At 44.5% G+C, this 21,063-nt stretch overlaps 2 protein-coding genes across 2 annotated transcripts; one reads left to right on the forward strand and one right to left on the reverse strand.

The window, feature by feature from the left end:
- The first annotated feature begins 455 nt into the window (after positions 1–455).
- cnnm3 (cyclin and CBS domain divalent metal cation transport mediator 3) lies at positions 456–12,549 on the forward strand. Its single transcript, XM_079756080.1, has 11 exons — positions 456–1,211; positions 1,297–1,631; positions 3,191–3,367; positions 3,902–4,059; positions 5,149–5,292; positions 6,833–6,991; positions 7,888–8,057; positions 8,275–8,371; positions 8,785–8,915; positions 9,267–9,393; positions 11,146–12,549. The coding sequence occupies exons 1-11, from the start codon at positions 489–491 to the stop codon at positions 11,187–11,189; spliced, it is 2,265 nt and encodes a 754-aa protein (XP_079612206.1). The 5' UTR covers positions 456–488; the 3' UTR covers positions 11,190–12,549.
- Positions 12,550–16,798: 4,249 nt separating this feature from the next.
- Positions 16,799–19,199, reverse strand: LOC307089488 (transcriptional regulator protein Pur-beta-like). The gene has a single exon (XM_079755804.1). It carries the CDS (start codon positions 19,171–19,173, stop codon positions 18,259–18,261), a length of 915 nt encoding a protein of 304 aa, XP_079611930.1. The 5' UTR covers positions 19,174–19,199; the 3' UTR covers positions 16,799–18,258.
- Positions 19,200–21,063: the final 1,864 nt, after the last annotated feature.

Raw genomic sequence — 21,063 nt, forward strand, 5'->3', positions numbered from 1 at the left:
TGGTCCACTGTTCTGTATTCAAAGTAACGTAGAAGACCGAGAACGAGTAGTTTAGCACATTAGATTCGTTCATTACATTGTGTAATGTTAAAATAATTCGAGGTTAATGTGACCACATTGATTGTAGAGTACAGTCAATAGTTGGTGCAGGAGCATACTTTCTGAAGAACATAAATAACGGAGGGCGGGGAATCGTCTTGTTTTCTGTGTTTTCATTGGCTCCCAGCCCACGCGGATCTCGATTCGGTAGGTTGTTTTCAACGGGGGAGGTGCAGTCACAACGCAATAACGCAGAGGGCACCATGCAGAAGACATAATTGCAAATCAATGTATGCTGTTTTATCATAAAATCGTAATCAAAATGAATCTAAAGACAAGCTTTGTTTTCCCTGTACTCCGTTTGGCTTAGCAGGGTCCTGGTGGGCGGGTCCAATGCTACAGTGGTAGTGTCACATGATCCACGCAGAGACGGGCTCACTAATTCCAATATGGTGGCCAGCTTGGCAGGTCTACGATTGCTGTTGATGTTATTGTTGTTCTGCGGGATCAGGGACGGCGCCTGCAGCCAGCGAGCCCCGCTGGTCGTAGGGCTGCGACTGGAAGACCCGGAGGGTCGGGTGTGTATGAAGGAGCGAACAATCTTGGCACCAGCGGGAGCCAGTTTTAAGGTTCGCCTGTTTGGATCGGAACGGCTGAATGGAAGCTGGCCGTGGGTCGCGTTTGCCACAGCAGCCCCGGGGGAGGCCAGGGATGTGGGAGACGCGGCCGACCCGTGTGGGCAGGAGAGCAGTCGAGGAGCGGCCGCGTTCGAGGCGACGGAACTCCTCGTCGCCCCCGGCGAGGAGTACAGCCGGATTATAACGGTGCAGACGCGCAAAGATAGCATCCCCTCGGGCGCCGTAGGGGTAGCAAGAGACCAGACCTACCACCACCTGTGCGTACGGGAAAGTAACGGGGAATGGGCATCTGTCAGACCGGACAGACTGCGGGTCATCGCCGAGAAAGTTCAGCCCAGGGACTACATCCCGGCGTGGGGGCTGGCCGTTCTGGTGGTGGCGCTTGTTGTGGTGTGCGGGGTTTTGAAGATGGTGAACCTCAGCCTCCTGTGGCTGGACCCCCTCGAGCTCTACGTCCTCCACAGCTGCGGGTCGGAGGAGGAGAAGCGGGGCGCTAAACGTTTGGAGCCAATTAGGAGAAGAGGCAACTTCTTGGTGAGTTCACTCAAAACAACATTAACTTAACCAAATTACTAAAATAAAGATTTGTACGTTTAACGTTCATTCCTCCATTCCGCAGGTGTGTTCCCTGGTGTTTCTGTGCGCCCTGGGTCACTCGGTTGTAGGGGTGTTGTTGTACAAGGCTATCGGCGCCATTGCACCGGCCGTGTTCGCGAGCGCCTTCCTCATCTTTCTGCTGGCGGAGTTGGTGCCACACATCCTGGCCTCGGGCTACGGCTTCCAGATGGCCCCGGGGCTCACCTGGTTGGCCCAGGTGTGCATGGTGCTGACCTGCCCGCTGTCCTGTCCGCTGGGCCTCATCCTGGACCTCGCGCTCAGAAGGGACATTAGCACGTGTGGCATTCGGGAGAGGGCCATGGAAATGATCCGCACCAGCGTCAACGACCCCTACAGGTAACCAACTAACCATAGCTAACTAGTATCAGGTTGGGGTAGTAGTAAAGAACTATATAGGTAACTTACGTAATAATGGTTACTAGTATAAGGTAGGGGTAACTAGAAATGACCCCTAAAGCTAACTAGCTAACCATTTGTAACTAGTATCAGGTTCAGGTAACTAACTATTGGTTACTAGAATCAGGTTCAGGTTACTAATTATTGGTAACTTTTATCAAGTAACTAACTAACTAACTATTGAAAACTAGTATCAGGTTCAGGTAATTCGTGTAGACCCATACAGCTAAGTTACTAACTATTACCCAACCCTACAGGTAACTAACTAACTATTGGCCAAAGTAAAGGCTACAGGTAACTTACTAACTATTGGTAACTAGTATCAGTTTCAGGGGACTAGTAATGAAACCCACAGTGAACTAACTATTGGTAACTAGTATTAGGAACATGTAACTGGCATGAGGTACAGGTAACTAAATACAGGTAAGTCTAACTTATTAATTAACTAGTGACAGGGGGACTAACTATAGGTAACTACTTACAGGTACAGCTAGCTAACTATAATTGCTTACTAACATCAAGTAACTAACTAACTACTGGTAAGTAATAACAGGTACAGGTAACTTGTGTCCCACTATAGGATAGGTAACTAGGTAGTGGTAACTAATCACTGGTCATTAATGACAGGAACAGTTAACTAAAATGCTTAATTCATCAAATGTACAAATTCCAAGCCAAATAACTTAAAATAATTGTATTTCTTAATTTAAAAAGCTGCGAGTGTGATGGTCCTGTGTGTGTAATTACTTCGACCATAATCGTTAATTCCCCCACTGGCATCCATCAAGTGTTTCTCATGTTTCCAGTGCCTTTATGACAGTTTCCTGTTAAAAGAAACACCAAAACACCACGGCTTGGTTCACACCCGCTGTGTTACTAGGGCTTGAGTCATTAATCAGGGCTCCAGACTGCCACTGATGTGTTTGCAATGGCAACATTAAGTCTGTCCAGTGCCACTGAAAAACGTCACGGCAGAACTGCCAGTAGTGTAAAAGCTACAGGTAACTTACTAACCATTTGTAACTAGTATCAGTTTCAGGGGACTAGTAATGACACCTACAGTTAACTAACTATTGTCAACTAGTATTAGGAACATATAACTGGCATCAGGTACAGGTAACTATAGGTAAGTCTTACTAATTAATTAACTAGTGACAGGGGTCTAACTAGTAACTAACTAACTAACTACTGGTAAGCAATAACTGGTACAGGTAACTTATGTCCCACTATAGGATAGGTAACTAACTAGGTAGTGGTAACTAATCACTGGTCATTAACGACAGGAACAGTTAACTAAAATGCTTAATTCATCAAATGTACAAATTCCAAACCAAATGACGTAAAATAATTGTATTTCTTAATTTAAAAAGCTGTGATTGTGATGGTCCTGTGTGTGTAATCAACTCGACCATCACCGTTAATCCCCCCGCTGGCGTCCATCGAGTCATTCTCCGCCTGTCTCCCGTTCCCCGGTGGGTGCGCTCGTTTCCCCTCCCCAGTGAGTTTGTGAAGGAGGAGTTTAGCCGGGGGGCCCTGCGCAGCAAGACGGTGGAGGACATCCTCACCCCGCTGAAGGAGTGCTTCATGCTGCCCAGCACGGCCACCCTGGACTTCTCCACCATGTCCGACATCATGCAGAGCGGCTACACCCGTGTGCCCATCTACGAGGAGGAGAAGTGAGTGTGGCACCAACACCAGCCCGTATGCTCTGCTGCGTCTTCATCCGTCTGAAACCATGGAGAACATTTGTCTATTTCACTAAGCTGTCGTTTCGCAGGAGCATTTCTCCAAAGCGACTTGATTTTTGTTTGTTTTGCACAAGTGTTAATGACCGGGTAGAGGTTAGATATCCTGCCCAAGGATACCTACAAGACATTGAGGATCGAGCCCAGAACCCTTTCGATCGAGAGTCAAATCCCCTTAACCAGACCGCTATACCCCCATTTGTCAGGATAGACCAGAGGCTGAAGGGTTTGACTCCCAGCCCAAAAGGTTTTGGCCTTGAACCACTAATGTCCAGCTTCTCCCTTTAGTCCTACTGGCACCCGCTTCCTCACAAGGGACATGTCGATCAAAAAAGGACTGAATTGTAATCGGACGATGTAGACAACTGTTAGGTTACATTTCAGGTTAGCCTGGGCCAAACTTCAGGCTGTGTTGTATTCATAAACAGGTATGTTTGATCACGTCATACGTGTCTCTCTGCCCAGATCCAACATCGTGGAGATCCTGTACGTGAAGGACCTGGCCCTGGTCGACCCCGACGACTGTACCCCCATGACCACCATCACCAAGTTCTACAACCACCCGCTGCACTTCGTCTTCAACGACACCAAGCTGGACGCCATGCTGGAGGAGTTCAAGAAAGGTGTGTGTGTGTGTGTGTGTGTGTGTGTGTGTGTGTGTGTGTGTGTGTGTGTGTGTGTGCGTGTGCGCGCGCGCGTGCGTGCTTGTGACCACTTTGTTTAACTTCAACGTAACGTGTCGCTGAATACGCTCGTGTACTTTTCATCAGTGTTGGGCTTTCCTTTGGAAATGTATGTTTCCTTTGCATCTCTTTGGAAATGTTTCCATTGCATTTATGACCGTTTACTGTCACACCAAAACACCACGGCTTGGTTCACACCCGCTGTGTTACTAGGGCTTGAGTCATTAATCAGGGCTCCAGACTGCCACTGATGTGTTTGCAATGGCAACATTAAGTCTGTCCAGTGCCTCTGAAAAACATCACGGCAGAACGGCCAATAGTGTAAAATGTACCAGACTTTGGACATAAGTTTGACTCACTCCATATTCTGGATACGCCCAGATTTCGACATTGTTTCATTCTTCATTGCGTTAGTATTCTCATGTTGACAAGGAAATCCATTTACCCAAATGGGTTTATCATTACAGAGACATTCCTAAGGTTGACCTCTGCTATCACTATAGACATAATTTATTGTCACTTCTGTTGGACGAGGTCTCAAAATACCCCTTTTAACTTCTGGTTATTTAAGCCTTGTTTGTAAAGCAAGATATGTAAGAAAATGTGTTGACATTTTTTTGTTTACATGTCATCAGAAAGTGGTTGCATATTAACTCAACATTGTTGCAATCATAACCCTCATCAAGTTCCTATTTCCTATCCTATTCTCAGCCATTCAGCAGATGGTTTTATCCAAAGTGACTTACAATGTATTTTCTATTAGATACTGTTATGGTTATGAAGTAGAAGGAGCACCTTGTCCAAGGATACCTACAGGTAGAATGGGTGGCCTTTGAGTCAAAAAAGCTTTGGCCTGTGAGTCAAAAACCATAAGCTATAGACCATTCTGCCCACTACTTGCTAGCTCATATAATTACTGACCAATGTCTTTGGGAGGCGTTATTTATAAATAATTGAAGTGGGGAGAAATCAAGAATGTTAACGCTGTTCTGTCATTTGACCTCTCCCCTGTCTATCATGTTCTCTCAGGAAACTCCCACCTGGCCATCGTCCAGAAGGTGAACAACGAGGGGGAGGGAGATCCCTTCTACGAGGTGCTGGGATTGGTCACCTTGGAGGACGTCATCGAGGAGATCATCAAATCAGAGATCCTGGATGAATCCGACGGTTACAGTAAGAAAACAATTCATGGCTAAAATCCCTTTGTTGATTCTGATTCTTTTTCAATCGTTTTCTATTAAAGTGATGCTATCACATTTCATCCAAGAGTAGTTTTGTAGTCCAGATGTATTATATGTGTAGCCCGTAATCTCTCTCACAGTCCTTAACAATAAAGATGAAGAAGGTACAAAGAAGAGGGATGATTAGGAGCGCAAAAGGTGCCGAATGGGAATACAATTAATGCAATTAAACAATTGTTATGCACTAAAGGCATTTTATCGACGATTATCCAAAAGTGACATTGTACTTAAGTTAATATATTGGTTATCAGCCAACAGTAATGATATGGTCAATCGATGCCATCGAATAGCTACCAACCTTAGTTTTGTTGCGACAGGATTTTGTCGGATAACTACCAATGCTAGGGTTATAGTAAGCCATAACAAACCATTTGTTATCTGATATCCACGGGCGGGTTTCATGACATCGTAGCTTAATATAGTGTGGTGTTAAAGTAATGTAATGGATATCCACTGGCAGTATTTTGCTACTAAGGGGATGTCGTGGCATCGGAGCTTACTGTAGTGTTAATTTTAAAGATTTATTTTTGCATTTTTATGCTTTATTCTAGAGTTATTATAGAGTGAGATAGAGGGGAAGGTATAGGAGATAGAGGGGAGGACATGCAGCAAAATAACCCCGGGCAGGATTCAAACCCGGGTCGCTGTGTTCAGGACTGAGCCTATATGGTACGCCCTGTACCCACTGAGCCACCGGGGTGCCCCTACTGTGGTCCCCCTACTGTGGCCCCTACTGTGGTCCCCCTACTGTGGCCCCTACTGTGGCCCCTACTGTGGCCCCTACTCTGGTCCTACTGTGGTCCCTACTCTGGTCCTACTGTGGCCCCTACTCTGGTCCTACTGTGGCCCCTACTGTGGTCCCCCTACTGTGGTCCCCCTACTGTGGCCCCTACTGTGGCCCCTACTCTGGTCCTACTGTGGTCCCTACTCTGGTCCTACTGTGGCCCCTACTGTGGTCCCCCTACTGTGGTCCCCCTACTGTGGTCCCCCTACTGTGGCCCCTACTGTGGTCCCCCTACTGTGGCCCCTACTGTGGTCCCCCTACTGTGGCCCCTACTCTGGTCCCTACTCTGGTCCTACTGTGGTCCCTACTGTGGCCCCCCTACTGTGGTCCCCCTACTGTGGCCCCTACTGTGGCCCCTACTGTGGCCCCTACTCTGGCCCCTACTGTGGTCCCCCTACTGTGGCCCCTACTGTGGCCCCTACTCTGGCCCCTACTGTGGTCCCCCTACTGTGGTCCCCCTACTGTGGCCCCTACTCTGGTCCCTACTCTGGTCCTACTGTGGTCCCTACTGTGGCCCCTACTGTGGTCCCCCTACTGTGGCCCCCCTACTGTGGTCCCCCTACTGTGGCCCCTACTCTGGTCCCTACTCTGGTCCTACTCTGGTCCCTACTCTGGTCCTACTGTGGCCCCTACTGTGGTCCCCCTACTCTGGTGCGTTGTTAAACCGATATCATTCTCCCCTCTCCAGTGGACATGAAGGTCAAGCGTCGGCTGGCTCCCCTGGAGATAACGCTGGAGCCCCGGGCCGCCCACGAAGAGTTCTCCCTCTTCAAGCTCCCGGAAGGAGAGCCCAAGGTCCGCACCTCCCCCCAGCTGCTGCTGGCCACGCACCGCTTCCTCTCCAGAGGTAGGGCTGGTTGATGGATGGATGGATGAAGGCTTCATGGGTAGAGGACGTGGATAGATAGATAGATAGAAGGAGGGAGGGCTTGATATGTTGATGGGTATAGATAGAATATAGATAGACAGATGGATGGGGGGATCATAGGTAGAGGATGGGTATACATGGAGGGAGGGAGGGCTGGATATGTTGATGGATATAGATAGAATATAGATAGATAGCCAGATAGATGGATGGAGGGAGGGATGGCAGATGGCTCAGTTATCATCCCTGAGGGTAAATTCTACAGCATATGTTCTAAGATGACCTAACAGGGGGGCTGGCAATGGGGGACTGTTTAACAGGGAGCTTCTAATGATTCTGGGTTTCCAGTTGGGCTGAAGGTTTTCGGTAAGAGGAGTGCTGGTCGGATTAGTCATTACGTTAGATGGTTCTTGAAATGACAGTGAAGTTAACCTCTGTTTCAATATGCAGGCAGAGCGTTTCAGCTCTCTTTAACCAGTGTTAATAATCTGTTTTAAAAACATATATGGCTGCATGCATAGTTTGTTCTAGTGACGGGAAATAAAAAGGTTCTAATAAACGTTATTATGTATTAAAAGTGTTATTTATGGGGAGAAAACAAGGAAGAAAATATGGGAAGCAAGTTTGGAAAACCCTGATTTAAAGTATCCTTCTCATGTTATTCAATAAATTCCACATTCAAGTAACCAATGTCCAATTGAATGCTGTGTTACTTTCCATGCTGAACGTTTCAATTGTTTTGAAACAGATTTAAGTTTCACGGTTCACATTCAGGCCAGGACCACTACGGCCCAGTTCAGACCTGCACAGCCATGTTTGCGGCCGGTAATCTAGTAAGGCTTCTCTGACCTCTCACCTCTGACCTCTGACCACTGCAGAAGTGGAGCATTTCAGTCCGGGCCGGGTGTCCGAGAGGGTCCTGTTCCACCTCCTCCGCCACCCCAGTGTGAACCAGGAGGTGCAGTTTGACCCCAGCAACAGGCTGAGTCCTGAGCACTACCTGTACACACGCAACCACCCCGTCGACTACTTCATCCTCCTGCTGCAGGTACTGTATCATTGGTCTGTTTAGTCATCCACCGCACAGCGCTTTGGTCATTTATGCTGTGTGTAAATTAAATTGACTTTACTTTACTTACTTCTTTAAGACCTTACCAACGTATTGCAGCAGAGTACTTACTGTTTACTTTTTACTGTTTTTAAAAGTTGAAGCAGTTTAAATTCATGCACATTCTTATTTGGGCTAAATCTTCGCTAATTCTCAGGGTCGCGTGGAGGTGGAGATCGGGAAGGAGGGGCTGAAGTTTGAGAATGGAGCTTTTACGTATTACGGCGTTTCTGCTCTAACGGCGCCCTCTTCAGGTACGATGTGGAACTAACATGTTTTCAGACACAATCCCAATAGGTATAAATATAAGTGATGGTATGCAGTACAATCTTTTGAGTTTGTAGAATACAATGAGCATTGAGCGTCATAAAAATGTATAGGTTGACCATAATCTCCATGGTTGTTTGATTTGTAAAGAGCACATATGTTTGTTTATTTGTGTTGATAAAGCAAGTCCATGCATTATTAATCCCAGACTGGACTTTTGTGGACGGCTGGAACGATTTTCTGTCAGGATGAATACATTTTTATTTTATCATAAATCGCTTAACGTGTGCGTGTGTGTGTGCGTGCGTGTGTGTGTGCATGTGCGTGTGTGCGCTCCTCTGTTTGTGTCCTTCCGTGCTTGTGTGTGTGTGTGTGTGTTCTATATGCGTCCTCCTCGCAGTGCACCAGTCCCCGGTGTCGAGTCAGCGCTACACCCCCAGGGACCCCTTTGAGCTGGGGGACGCTGCCAGCCCCTCCAGCTACTGTCCGGACTACACCGTGCGCGCCCTCACTGACCTGCAGCTCATACGGGTAAAGCCCCCCCCCAGTCAGTCACTCCCATTGCACTTTCTTACAATTCAGAGTTGTAATCCAGACCCTCTTTGGGGGCGTGGGACAGTCTGGGGATTAGGGGGTTAGAGGCCCATATGAAACTCAGTAAAACTTATTGTACGTAGTTTGGGTTAAAAAGTGTTTGCTGAATGGATCAAACATTTAGTGGTACTAGTTTGTAAGGGCAAACATCATCAACCCCACTTCTACCTCTTGTTAAAACAGGGACCCATTAATAAGGGACATGGGGTAATAGCGGGTTAAATGGCATGCTCATCGTATTTATGTTTGTACTTGTGTGTGTGTGTGTGTGTGTGTGTGTGTATTTAGGTGACACGTCTGCAGTATTTAAACGCGTTGATGTCCTCTCATGGCTCCCAGAGCCCCGAGCCCCCTGAGGTGAAGGTCCTCCCCAACAGCCAGACCAAGCTGCTCAACGACAGGAACTCAGCACAAGGTACCCCCCCCCACTAAAAGCACGCTGCTTACCCCTCTGATGAGTGGCTCCTGAAGCACTGCATCGCTGACTTTCTGAAATCATGTAATGATTTCCTATTTTTTCTATTTTTCCTATTTTTATTTGTTATATATTTGTTCATGGTTATCGTTGTACTTCTTTCAAATAATCGTATCTTTCTAATCGTTCAAATAGTCTTTCTAACCTTTTAAAATAATAATCTTTTTTTGTTTCCTATTTTCTATTAACCTTTCTATTTTTCATTCCATCGCCTGCGAATCTCACTTTCTCTTGAACAGCAAACCAACATCTTACCGAATCGATATCTTGTTGACCTTTGAGTTCTTCACTCCAACTAAGACCTTTTCTCTTGCTCTTCTTTTTTCCCCCTCCTTTTTTTATGTTGCCCTCATGTGCACCCGTCTCTCTCCCTCTTTCTCTTTCTGTCTCTCTCCCTGGCCCAACCCCAGAGTTCCCCGTAAACTTTTCATTCTTTGACACCATCGAGAACTACTGTTAATACCGCGTTGCATGAGGTAATGATGACGTCATCTGTGGCATGTTGACAAGACACTCACCACCTAACCCATCAGGCAGCAGAGCCTAAAACCAACCAAAAGGGCACCAGAACTAAACGTTACCATACATGAAGTAGTTGGATTAACAGTAGTATATTATAGAAATAATAGTCTAGCATTAGCCACCGATGATAAAAGATGGTTGAACGATAATGACAATAACAATAATGACTGTGTAACCATACTTTGCAAATCGCCTTGCGGCTTACTTATAACAAATAGAACATCTGAATACGTTATGCATTTATACATTTAACATCTATCATGTACATGTCAGTTAAATACGTGATAGATGTTGGGGTGTGACGGTTCAGAAGGCTCGTGGTTCAGCTGATATTGTGGCTGTAGTTTGGTCTATATAATAATCTATATGTTTGTTTGTTGTCTATAATTTGTTGCAACACTTGCATTGATCAAAAGATGTTCTTTGAGACCACTTTGTTCATGATAGTCCTGGCTTCCTACCGCTCTGGACTAGCAGGTCGATGCGGTGCTTCACGCTGGGGGTGGGGGCCAGGTTAACAAACACCCACGCATAACTCAAACCCTCCAAATCCCTTAAAGAACGATCATCTGGTGTTCTTTTGGACGAACCTTTTGGATCAACCTCAGTCCTGTCTGTGTTGAACCGCATGCATCAAATAGTGTGCACCTGGATGCTTAACATTTAATAGTTGTCTGACTGGAAATATATGCCAGGGAAAGCATATATTGAATGACGTTGTTGTGCCGGGACTCACCTCTTTGTTCAAGCCCACAAATAACCCGGCGGGACCGTCCTCCGGTTTAGAGAGCCTGAAACCCGTGTGAAGGGAATATGTGGACTTTTCTTTCTCCCTCTTCCTCTCCATCTCTGTATCTCCATCACTAACCCCTCACTAACCCCTAGCTAGCTGCACGTGTAGCGACATTGAACAACTGCTGTGACCTCATTGTACCTCTAACACCCCCCCACCCCTCACCGCCCCATAAACCAACAACCTCCCTGTTTAAAAGTGGTGAAGACGTCTGTCGTGTGTAGGGGGGGATGCTGTGGCTGTTGTTCACTGGTGTCAGTGTAACGGAGCTGGTGGTCTCCCATCCCCCCCCCCACCCCCCCCGGTCCTCCTCCCTTTCCACCTCCTTCTCCTCCTCCTCTCACCCCATCTCTTCTCTCACCTCCTGGGCTCCACAGGTAGCAGTAAGGCCCTGGACGACTGCAGTGACCAGGAGGCATAGGGCCACCTCCTCCACCACCTCCTCCTTCTACCGCTTCCTGCTCCCACCGTGGCGGAGAACCATCGCTGGTTGTTTGTTTCTTATTTAAAAGCAGTGAATCATCCATCGCTGGAATGTAGCTATTAGACCCTAGAAAGAGATTATGTTTTCGTCTCCGTTAAGACCTGTTTAAATGACCTCCCTGTTTTTGTTATTTTCTTCAATGTGTCAGTGTTGATCGACACATCTTTTCTTTGGTGGTGCCTTCCGCTCAGGTGCGCATTCCTCCCCACCCGTTCACAGCGTCCGTTCCGTCACTGTCGTATCCTTCCTCCCTGTTCACCCGTCTGATTGCCAAAGCTGAGCGCGTGTTTCTCTTGATCCATTTTTTGTTCCACAACATCAATTAATTTTTAGACGCGCAAGCCTGAAAAAAAAAACTGGTAAAGGCTGCACGTTGTTCTACTGTCGATAAGCTTCATTTTACTGTGAGGTACGCCCAATAGTACTGATATATAGAACACTTTAATACAGTGTACATACACAAACACAGGACTGTAGTAGCATAGTAGAATTCTTCCTCTCGATCACGACCTATATAGCTGCGATTTATTAAACAACATCAGACAGAAAAAGGCTTCAAAGGTTCAACCCAAAGGAACCCATGGATTGAATATGATAACGATGCTGGTGTGTGTGCGCCCTCCAGTGTGTGTGCTCTAGTGATGTCACACTGCTCTCTTTTAGTGCTCTACCGGTTAGATGCATGATTGTAAGAATGCTCCTGTAGTAATACTTCAAAAGAAGACAGATTCAGGTATTTTTGGAACATGTTTCGATAGTCTTCAGACGGGACGACGCGATCCCGGTTACAAGGACACTTATTTTTCAATAAATAGATAATAGACAAGGTCCGGTAGTTTCAGATGACCTACTGGGTTTTCCGTTTGCTGCGGACGCAGACCCTCATACACTGCGTTATGTACACACGGGCTAGGATTCCCTTGGCTAGTACGGCGAGCGATGGACGCCTTGTCACTCCATTTAAGCACTGCAGTAATTTATTCCAAACGCAAGGGGGTAAATCATGCCCCCAGCCTACTCTATTTGTATGTGCTTTGATAGGGCAAGGTCACCATGGCAGCCCTGAAATCCTGCCGTTGAATCTTCCAACTTGCTTATATCTGTTTGACGAGTTGGTTGGACCTGGTCTGTTTAGACACAGAAGTTGCGTCTTGCATGACGAGCCGGAGTCATGATTCAAATCAACGATTCTACATCTGTAGCCACACCTTTTCCATTCCGTGTTTTTTTGTTTTTGTGTGTGTGTGTGTGTGTGTGTGTGTGCGTGTGTGTGTGTGTGTGTGTGTGTGTGTGTGTGTGAACCAACCATTGCCAATAACATCATTCCATCTCCTCATGATTCCAGTTAGTTTTCTATAACATTCCAGCATCAGCCATCTCTGTTCATGTATGCACATAATGATATCCGTGTGATTCGTAGGGATTATATGGGTGAGATTTGAGATGAAAATTTGATTTGCACATGACTGATATCATTCAGGCTTTTACGATATTCGTCATTGCCTCTTTATAAGTCGTTAACTGCACATTGTCAGTGAAGTGCCATTGGAATGGATCCATGTTCCATGCTGAAAATAAAAAATACATTAGAGTGACATATTTTTCCAATTGAGTTTGAAAAAGGTGGCAACTGAAATACAATACTTTTCTTAAACATTTTGTTGACAAAATGTTCTGCACTTTGCGGGTGGTTATGGTGTGTCAATAGCACCATATTTCAAATAGGTCTTCTAGTCACTCAGTATTTCAAATTTCCATAGTGAGACCATTATTCTTATATCTTGATTTGGAGTAAATATTTTTCACCTGTGTAACCATACTTTGCTCAGTTATGTTATGTTCCTTTGGAAATAGTATCAATATTGTAAATGTGCAAATTAAGCTTGTATTATTCATACTGCTTGAGAGAAATACATTTGTTTCCTTTTTTTGTTTGAAACTGGACAACTGAAAAGCTAGAATCTAGTCACATTTAGTATTAAGGCTTTAGTATTTGGGGGGAATTAGTTACAGCTTCTCAATGGAAACCGTTACCATAAAATTTACCTGCAGCCAGCCAGCCACACATTCTACTGAGTAATCCAATTATTTTTCTTCATCTCTAGATTACATTTGTATAGATATCTTTTGACTGTTTTTTGGGATGAAATCAGATTATTGCATTTTAAAGTTTCAATAATTATGTTTCCTAGGAAATAAACCACAATCCCGTTGTAACGTACTGTCGTTTTGTTCTTTGTCTGCTCTGATCGACAGCCGTATCAACCCAGTTCTGGGAGATATTTCATGTTCTTCTCAAGGGTTAAAATCATAGTTATATTATAATCATTGATAATAAAATATATTGCTTTACTCGTTGCCTGGCAGGAGGCTCTAAAGTATCGTTCTCCACCATAACAATGGAGTACAACACTCCTATTACTTTTAATGGGAAGACACCAGTTTATCTAAATATAATCACCAATAATGTCAGTAAGGGCTTTATTATTGAGTATGTGGTTGGAATGATATATGGATCATTTTAGCAGTTTGTGAATTAAAGATGAGTAACCACACAGTAGCAATTTAAGAGTAGAACATATTGATCCCTTTTTCAAATTATATATATTTCTAATGCATCCATATTTTACCCAACCCTTACCAGTATAAGTTGCACGAAAAGTGTGTGTGTAGATCGTCTTTTTCCTTTTGTGCCGGAACTTAAGGGCTGATGTTTTCCTAAGCAGCCTTTTCTGTATGCGTTATGCTGCCATGCATCCTGAAAACAAATGCGTGTGGAATTTCATATTTAAATATTAATTTGGGGCATGCAAATTACTGTTGCACTTTTGCTGATGATTTTATGAGCAGCCTCTTTGTTAGGTGTTCTGCTGCCATGCATCCTTAAAAAAAAAAATACGTGTTGAAATTCATATTTAAATATGAATCTATGTCATGCCCATGACCTGCTTTGATACGAGATAAAGCAGGAAGTGCTCTGGTACGGTTCATTACACGGACTGAATTCCACGCATACTGTAGCATGCAGGGGCATGGCTCTCTCCACTCATTCAACGTTCAATATTTGAATGGCAGTAATCCAGACTGTCTCTCACCGCCCGCCCCCTCACCATGGTTCATTAAGTACCTCTGCTCTACATGATGCATTTGGAGATTTTTGGATGCACTTGAACTTTAAATGTGCCCACAGCAGTCTACAGCCACATAGTGTGCTGTCGTTCTGTTGGTTACACATGGAAAACTTCCATTCATTCTTGAAATTCAAGAGGGGTGGAATGGCATTTACCCCAGCGATGGGGGTTGGGTCATACTTTATCATATGATATGAGGAATGCCATTCTTGAAATTGTATTTTAACCTCAAATTACACTGCTCCATGTGTTGAAGCACACAGACAGATGTTAAGGGGAAATAAGCACTCCTCCACAGCCCACTCACACCTTTACTCTCTCTCTCTCTCTTTCTCCCCCTCTCTCTCTCACACACACACAGTAACACCGGACACACATACACACACACACACACGTGCACTTACTGTGTTTGTGCGAGTGCACGTCGGTCTGCCACGTACGTTTGGGGACCATGGCAACAGAGGCTAAATATAGACTCAGCAGCTGGGCATTAGAGCAGGGTAGAGGGCTTCCTCTTTACTAAGCTAGAATCTCTTCCACGCTCCCGTCCTCTCCGGTCCTCCCTTCTATCCCTCCTTCCCTCCCTCCACTCTGCACCACCCATCCCCACCCGGTCAGCCCAACACATTCCCCCTGCTCCACATCTTCAGACAACAGCCTTTCTCCTTCCTCGTCTGGTGCCAAGCTCTCCGTCTGAGACCGGGCTTGCTCACGTGTGTTTCGCTCCCAGGATTAGGATGTTATTCATGCGGTGTGATCAGTCATAACTTTTTCTCGCACACACGCACACACACACACACACACGTCCATCAGGGTGCATATGGTGGTTCTGGCATGAGGATAAGACTGCAGAATATAATCTGTTCCATTTGGCTCTCTGCACTGTGAGGTATTTCATAGCTTACTCACTGCAGTAGCCCTGCTGTCCGAATGCAAACTCTTTCACAATTCTCTTCTGTATTGCAGATAGTTTTACATGCAACTCTAATGTATTACACACTATACCCTCATGTACGATACTCTCCAATGTATTACTCACAATACTCTGAAATACAATACTATCTACTGTATTACACATGATACTATGAGATGCAATACTCTAGTGTATTAAACACAATACTCTCACATACAATACTGTACTTACAAAAAATACTCTAACACACAATAATCAAAATACTATATTAGAGTAAATAGTCTCACTTACAGTACTATACTCTAGAACAAAGGCAGGAATGTATGACAAACATTAGTCCAGTAGTCTAGTAGCAGGCCTAGTGATCCGGATCAGGGCATTAGGGGAGGAAGTCAAGTGACTGTGAGCCGAGTCATGGCAAATACCAAGTCCGCTCAGCACAATCTCACTGTTGTACTCGTGTGTGTGTACGTGTGTGTGTATGTGTGTGTGTATGTGTGTTTGCACGCTGAAGGCACAACTGTCTCCATCAGGAATGTCAGTCTGACTCGGCCTCCGGCATTAAAATAACCACACACACACACACACACACACCCGGCTTCCCTACTACATCCCCCTCCAGAAAAAGAGATTGATCAACCCAGACTACATGACTGGAGTAACATAGGACGTTGGAGATTCAGTTCTTAAATGAACGTTGTGTTGCTAAGGCATGGAAGTGTGTTTGTGTGTGTGTGTGGGTCCTGTTTTATTCAATAGAACGGTTTCGTCTTCCTCTCTTCACAAGGTTAACCACGTGCCCCTGGGAAGCAGCTGCCATGACAGCAGGGTGGGTGGGGGGGGGGGGTTCCAAATGTCTTAACATGTGTCATCCCTTTCACACACAAACTTATAACTAATATACGGAGACACTGCTAAAGGAAGCTTTGACTTTATGTGATCCGTGCAAAGCATCCTTGTTACCGAGTAATTTCTATTTCGAAATGTCCTTCATCAGACCCAGAAATAGGACTGGATGTAGATAGCTAGCGTCCATAGACTTAAGAAGTCCATTAGCCATAGGTGTGAAGTTGATGGCCATTACAAGCCATTTGAAAGTCTATCTACTTTTGACATCCCAGCTGTATCATAATAACCATAAAATAAAGATAAATATAAACAAGGGCTAGCTTACAAAATGTGTAAACTCCCATCAGTGTATTACTCTTAAACTTTTACCTTTATTAAAGCAAACCCGTCCTACTGGATTGAGGTAGGCCCTTAGCTGTTCAAATCCCAGGATATCATCTGCCTAGGGTTACATTCCCATAGGGACATTGAATTTGAATTTAAATGTAATTAGATCTGATGGAAATAGCTGTAAAGTAAGAATAATATAGGTGATATGTTCCTACATTTTCAATTATGAGAACTCTGTTTGTCTTTCTAAAGTAGAAAATTTGGCAGAGCCCTGAAACATTTTTACGTATAATGCATGTTCGGAAAATGATTTACAAGTATCACATCATTATATGCTGCGTTTAATTTCATTTTAATCATTCAAGTGTTATATCATCACTCTAGGGGAAACAAAGGAGATTCTTTTAACAACAAAAAAGTGAACATTCCTGTCCCGTCTTGGTATTGGTTCTTTTTACGAAATTAATCTTACTTTGAAATAAATTTACATTATACATTATGTATTTCAAAATATCTTTTCTGGCTCGTTACATATAGTGTAGCTAGCATTTAGTGTAGTTTATAATCAATATAGTTCTTTTTTTTTTTGTTGAAAAAACAAGAAAGCCAAAACAAAATCATCCATCTTTGTGTCAGCTCTCCGGGGGCCTGAATGGCATCCGTTGTCGCGAGGCTTGCCAGTGTGTCCGGTGCAATGGAGGCGTCGGCTTGGAGTGTCAATGGGGAGGCTGGTATGGTCCCCTGTCGGTTTGTGTTCATCCCCCTGCAGTTGAAACGCTGAGCGGGCAGAGCTTGGAGTCAAACAGACGCCGCTGTTTTTTATACATGGTTTTGAAATCCCGCAGTGTCATATTAATAAAAAACAACAATAGGTCTCTCCTGGTTGTAGTAGTGCTTTGGTGGTATAAAGTCTTGTGCACGAGAGGATGCCTGGTTTCCCGTTTGGTGGGCCGGGCACGTGCAGGGCACTGTACCGGGATGGGTCCTCCCCCACACAGTGTAGATCTTTGCAGATTTAGCACAGCGGCTGCTTGTACGTGAACTATGACGTGACTCTTTGCTGCTGGCGCTTCCAACATCCGTTTGTGAATCGGCCAACCTCCATCCGTTGTACTAGTGGTCCAATTTCAACGTTTGCAAAAGTCTGGTTGAGATGGTATCAACTCACACATTAAAGTTAATGTTTAGTTTCAGTTTCAGATAAGCTTGTGTTTTAAAAAGCTAATCCCCATCCCCACAGTAACTTTACATAACTTTAAGATTTATCTTCTCAGCCCGATATGAAACGAATCTATATTGCTCTCCATCTTTCTATTGCCATGGCAACGCATGGGCAGGAGAATCCCATACATTCGACTCTGGAGTCCTGGGCTGGAACATGAATACAATGGATGCTGGTTTTCTCTACAGACAGACCACCAGAAAAGTAAATGACAACGGGGTCGATTTAAAACCCTTACTTTAAATATATATAACTATGTTGCAAATATATGTACTTTTTTGTAGGTAGAAAAACCGATTTGCTGGTTTAAGCAGGATATTTTTTCTCATAAAGCATAATTTCTTTCTTTTTTCCCCAGACATAAAGTCGTTATTCACTAAGTACGTGACTTTCACAATAATCCAATCCTGTAGAACTTTACATTAATATTCCCCACAAACGACATTTTTTTTTAGTAGGCTATCTCAGCTCGAATCGTCATGCACCTATACCGTCATTGCGGAATTCTGCAGTACACTCTTCTGTAGACGAGTTTGGACGATCAGCTGTCTCTCACATCACTCAGTCGTCATCCACGTCATCCGCCTCAGACTCCTCTCTTCTCTCGTACGTTTTATCGCGATGCCTCTCCTGAATATCTTTCATCTCTTCGGCGTATCTGCTGAAGGCGCCGCCGAACTTTCCCCAGGCCTTAAATGGGATGGTAATTGAGTTCCTGTAGCTAGGCTTCACCTCGCTGACTCGAAGGAAAACTCCGTATTTATTGGAACCCACGTCGAAGAAAAACCTTTTATTGTCCACCATGATAGATGTACCTTCAGGGAGGTCGCCGAGGCCACCGGCCGCGGTTCCCCCAGCTAACTCCTCGTCGTCACCCCCATAGTCGTCTATGAGCTTGGCCAGGGCGTCTCGAAACTCTATTAACCCTTGGGCCGGAAGGGCTATGGTCTGGCCGGATAGCATGCCGCCAACAGGCCCCCCAACTCCAAAGCCAGGTCCACGATTTACGGTCTGCCGGATTCGTAAGAACCTCCCCCGCTGATTCTCCTTCAGGTCGAGGTAGTATTTGCGGTTCTCCCGAACTAAAAACTCGCTCTTTAGCGCTCGTCTTGGCCCGCCGTCTTCCCCCACGCTGGACTGGGCGATTTGCTCCGGGCTGCTGGGCCCCAGCTGAGCGTAATGCTCAATGAAATCCCCAAGATAGTCGCGAAACTCAGCTGCAACCGAGAGGGACAGAGTCAGCCGACTTTTGGAGCCGCCTGCCCCCACCTCGGCGATCTTGATGAACCTGCCCTTGTTGTTCTGCTTGACGTCCAGGTAGAAGCGCTTGTTCTGGATGTCCAGACGCTTGGAGGCCAACTCCTGGGTCTCCTGGTCCCGCTGAAAGTGTTGGAACCCGCTTCCACCGCCTCCCCCTCCGCTGCTACCACCGCGTTCGCTCCCACTGTCACAATCCGCCATCTTCAGCACCACCATTCAGTTTCTGCTTTTTTTTGCTGGCGCTCACTGTACGCTCTTTCCCCATCAGTTAGCGGTCCTCTCATTGGCCCTCCGTTGGCCAACCCAACACAGTACATGCATAATCGTCTCGGCCATTGGTCAATGGATGTTGCCAATCACGTCCACTCACTGTGTGTCTCATTGACCATTGGTGTAGCTCGAGCTTCCGGTTATTCCGTCACACAACTTTTATTTTTTCTCTTCAACTAATGTACTTGTTATGATATTTAGGAGTCATTAAACATATTTAAAATAAAATTGTAGCGTACAGTTACTCCGTTGTTATTGCCATAATTGTATCAGAGGAGCTATATAACCGAAACCATATAACGTAAAACGTTCATTAGCAAATTATTATCTATCGTCTTGATCTAACACATATACTTACATATATCTATTGGATGTAACACAACTTTCACACTAAAACCCAAACGCATACATTTCACCGCTTTTATTACTCTAAAATGCCACCATGATGACCCTTATGCATTTTTCATACAAGCAAGACCTATAACAAATTAGACCACATTCTCTATACGCCTATGCAGTCTAGGAAGGTTTAAGCGGGTACACCACTACACAGGCAATCAGTTCTAAATAAACATGGTGGGAGTGAAATAAAACGGCTATGAAGGTGATGACCACACCAATAGATGTGGCCCAGACAGCAATGTCAATAATAACATCTACATTACTAACATAGTCATCCGCGCATCCACCAGGTAGACTTGTATGAATTGGTTTTGCAATGTTCATTGCCAATAGTTCCTTTATATACTGATTATGCATGGTCTTAATAAACGAGTAAACACCCCCTTATTGACTGCATGATTATGCAATCTTCAAGCCTAGTTAGTGAGTTATCTAACCTTTTAAAGTTATTTGTTAATTCAGTTTCTCTTTAACATAATATGATTATCCTGTGTTAAGCATATGATAGAACGTGTATGGATTAGGTGGTTTCAATCGGTCGATACAAATCTATTTTCTGTTGTTACATATTCATATTTTTACATTACTAAGAAGATCATATTACTTTGCTCATACAATGTATATCTATGGTATATTCATTTTGTTATGACTTCTTGATTCAGCTTTGTGTTAAGATTTGGTAATTTAGAGCTTCTTGAATTGCTTCTCATGGTGACATTAGTGTTGGCTTTCAGTTGGTTTAATTTCACCTTGAAAATGTTGTATTGCAATACTCATTATATCCAGACGATGGAGCTGCTTCACTGGCGCTGCTCCAACCCATAGCGTCACGCGACTCATTCGAAAGTAAGTGTGTCATTGCTTTTTTTTATGGTACAGTCTAACCCGCAATTGCATTACCTCATCTCCTCTTACTACTACATGTAATTGTTCAGCTGTCGTGCGTAGCATTTGGTGGCAATTTAAGGAACGTCCTTTGCTTTGCACAAATGTATTACAATTATAAAGATTAGTGTATAATCCCATGAAACTAGGAACCGTTATGTTTTTATTGAATGAGCCCTTTATATCTGCATAGGGAGCGGTTCTCCTTACACAGAGCAAGTAACCCCCATATTTCTACAGCAAGCAAGAACGGACAAACGGCCTTAATTTATTAATTAATGGTAACAGTAATAATCGCTGATTTACATGTAAGCGTAGCCCTATAGTTTTAGAAACTAAATAAATTTCGTTTACTTGTAATTTTTGACCTATAGATTTATAGACTAAGTAAATACAATTTATGATTCTATCAAGGAACGGCCTAATTGCCTTTCCTTAAAAAGCTGTGGACGATTACAATATTTTGGAATACCTACAGGCCAGTAGAGGCCACCGTAGCTGTTTTTGAGGCGGATGGGTATTTAGTTTGTTACAATCTACATTCTCACC

The sequence above is a fragment of the Pollachius pollachius genome (genome assembly GCF_949987615.1).
Source record: "Pollachius pollachius genome assembly, chromosome: 18".
In the NCBI taxonomy this organism is placed as follows: Eukaryota; Metazoa; Chordata; class Actinopteri; order Gadiformes; family Gadidae; genus Pollachius; species Pollachius pollachius.

Excerpts from the sequence above, each read along its gene's own strand:
- cnnm3 (XM_079756080.1), top strand. The coding sequence starts at position 489 with ATGGTGGCCAGCTTGGCAGGTCTACGATTGCTGTTGATGTTATTGTTG. Across the intron at positions 1,212-1,296 it reads GGAGAAGAGGCAACTTCTTG|GTGTGTTCCCTGGTGTTTCT; the intron begins GTGAGTTCACTC and ends TCCATTCCGCAG. Across the intron at positions 5,293-6,832 it reads GGATGAATCCGACGGTTACA|TGGACATGAAGGTCAAGCGT; the intron begins GTAAGAAAACAA and ends TCCCCTCTCCAG.
- LOC307089488 (XM_079755804.1), bottom strand. The coding sequence starts at position 19,173 with ATGGTGGTGCTGAAGATGGCGGATTGTGACAGTGGGAGCGAACGCGGT.